We start from the raw sequence: 1783 nt of genomic DNA, 5'->3' as shown, positions 1-1783 counted from the left end.
CATAAGAATTGTGTGCTACGTATGTAAATTTCTCTATTATTTATGCCTTCATGGAGTTTGATGGCTTACATGCATCAAGGATGAGCCCAGGGTCGAGAGCAGCTTTTGGATCAACTTCACCGCTCCCATAATCAAAGGGTGTTGCTGGAGAAAGCATCAATATTTCTGTATCCGAGTATTGCTGCGCTTGAAGAGGCCGACCAGCTCGGTCCATCGTATTAGCTGTCGTCATTAAAGCTGACTTGATAGCAGCAGGGCTCCAATGTGGGTATTTCTGTTTCATGAGTGCTGCAATTCCAGCAATATGAGGGGTGGCCATGCTTGTACCAGATACCATGGCAAAACCTTCCCCTGTTAAGGTCAATGAGATATTATTTATAGATAAGTATTTTAATATGATGGTAAGAGGAAGTCAAAGACCAAAGGTTGTTCATGCATCCCTTAAAATGGGAAGCCAAAGAAAGGAAGAATGAGTTGCAGAAAAAACTTCACCAACTAGGAAGGTCAACAATTATTGGGGCTTAAGAATACATTGAAATGCTTATTAAATGGAAAATTGTGCATGTTGATGGTATTTATGAAGTCAAATTTTACTGTAAAAATAAAGAGAAATTAGCTTTTACCCAGCAAATAAAAGTAGCGTGTGGGGTAAATTTCAAAACGTAGATTAATCTGGGGAGTGCTGTTGGTTCGACTAATTGCATTACGAAAGTTCAATGCTCTAATTTTTAAGATTTAACATCTCAAAAATTTATTTGAAGGATTAAAATATGGACAAAACATGCTAAAATGTTATTTTTCAACCGCTGCCACTAAAAACTATTGATTGTGAACTTTCCTACCTTCATAGTTGGCCTCATCTGTTCCATTTGGTGCCCAGGCAGCCCAGATGAGAGAACCTGGAGCTAAAATATCAGGTTTGAGAACATCTGCATCTTCAAAGCTGAAATCCTTTACATCTGGTCCTCGAGAAGAGAATAATGCCACCTGGGGAGCAGAATTATGAAGTATTGGGGCCAAGCCATCCGCAATGCTAGCTGTAGCATAGAAACCTGTTGGCCGCCCAGCCCAATCTCTTTTGGTCGAACAGTTATAGTAGTTTATAAGCTCCTGCGGTAAAATATTGGAGAAGTAATTAGTTAAACATATGTCATGACCAAAAGACCAAAGTCTGATACAGATTGTTCACTTGAAAAAAGAAAACAATAAAAGTAGAAAAACAATCCAATTGAGCTAAGTACCCTTGTCTGGCTGACATCAGTAATCAGAATCCCGGGAAGAGAAACGGGAACAGGATCATATTTAGTTCCTGGATAGCTATTCTCCACAGCTACAACAAAGCCAGCTGCTCCAAGACTTTTGGCAGTTTGACAGACTTTCTTAATTGATGCTGCGCCTGAAACAAAATTGAAAGAATATCCACAAAGAAGGATTTTCCCCTCCACCAGGTTCTTATTAAGTAGCTCTGGTCTCTGGCAGTCCAACGGATTGTACTTCATGACAGATGAATCCAACAGCACATCACTCACAGATACCAGGTCAAACGATTTATTCGCATGAGTGGCAGCTGCATTTAGATAATAAGATATTTTAGAAATAAAAAGGCACCTTTGCATGGCTGGTTATGAGAAATGGGAGTGCTAAGAAAACACCTAAGCTAGCAAGAAAGAGCATCAACCATACTACAACGTTCTAGACTACAATTCATACGAACATGAAACTTAATTTTTTTTAACTATTACTTCTTTTAATTGTACCAAGCCAGACGGTCTTAATGGGAGAG

The 1783-nt window shown here is 39.2% G+C and overlaps 1 protein-coding gene across 1 annotated transcript; it reads right to left on the bottom strand.

Moving 5' to 3' along the window:
- Positions 1-18: 18 nt before the first annotated feature.
- On the bottom strand, positions 19-1646 carry LOC110035256 (subtilisin-like protease SBT2.5). The gene is made up of 3 exons (XM_020739488.1): positions 1242-1646; positions 843-1110; positions 19-351 (listed from the first exon to the last, which is right to left on the bottom strand). Exons 1-3 carry the CDS (start codon positions 1614-1616, stop codon positions 41-43), a joined length of 954 nt encoding a protein of 317 aa, XP_020595147.1. The 5' UTR covers positions 1617-1646; the 3' UTR covers positions 19-40.
- Positions 1647-1783: the final 137 nt, after the last annotated feature.

This window comes from Phalaenopsis equestris, unplaced genomic scaffold (assembly GCF_001263595.1).
Source record: "Phalaenopsis equestris unplaced genomic scaffold, ASM126359v1 Scaffold197030, whole genome shotgun sequence".
Taxonomy (NCBI): domain Eukaryota; kingdom Viridiplantae; phylum Streptophyta; class Magnoliopsida; order Asparagales; family Orchidaceae; genus Phalaenopsis; species Phalaenopsis equestris.
Note: the sequence above shows the minus strand (reverse complement) of the source record. Positions and strands in the feature narration are given on the sequence as shown.

Coding starts and splice junctions, on each gene's coding strand:
- LOC110035256 (XM_020739488.1), bottom strand. CDS start 1,616: ATGCAAAGGTGCCTTTTTATTTCTAAAATATCTTATTATCTAAATGCA. Junction 1,111..1,241: donor CTGATGTCAGCCAGACAAGG/GTACTTAGCTCA, acceptor ATTTTACCGCAG/GAGCTTATAAACTACTATAA. Junction 352..842: donor AGATGAGGCCAACTATGAAG/GTAGGAAAGTTC, acceptor TGACCTTAACAG/GGGAAGGTTTTGCCATGGTA.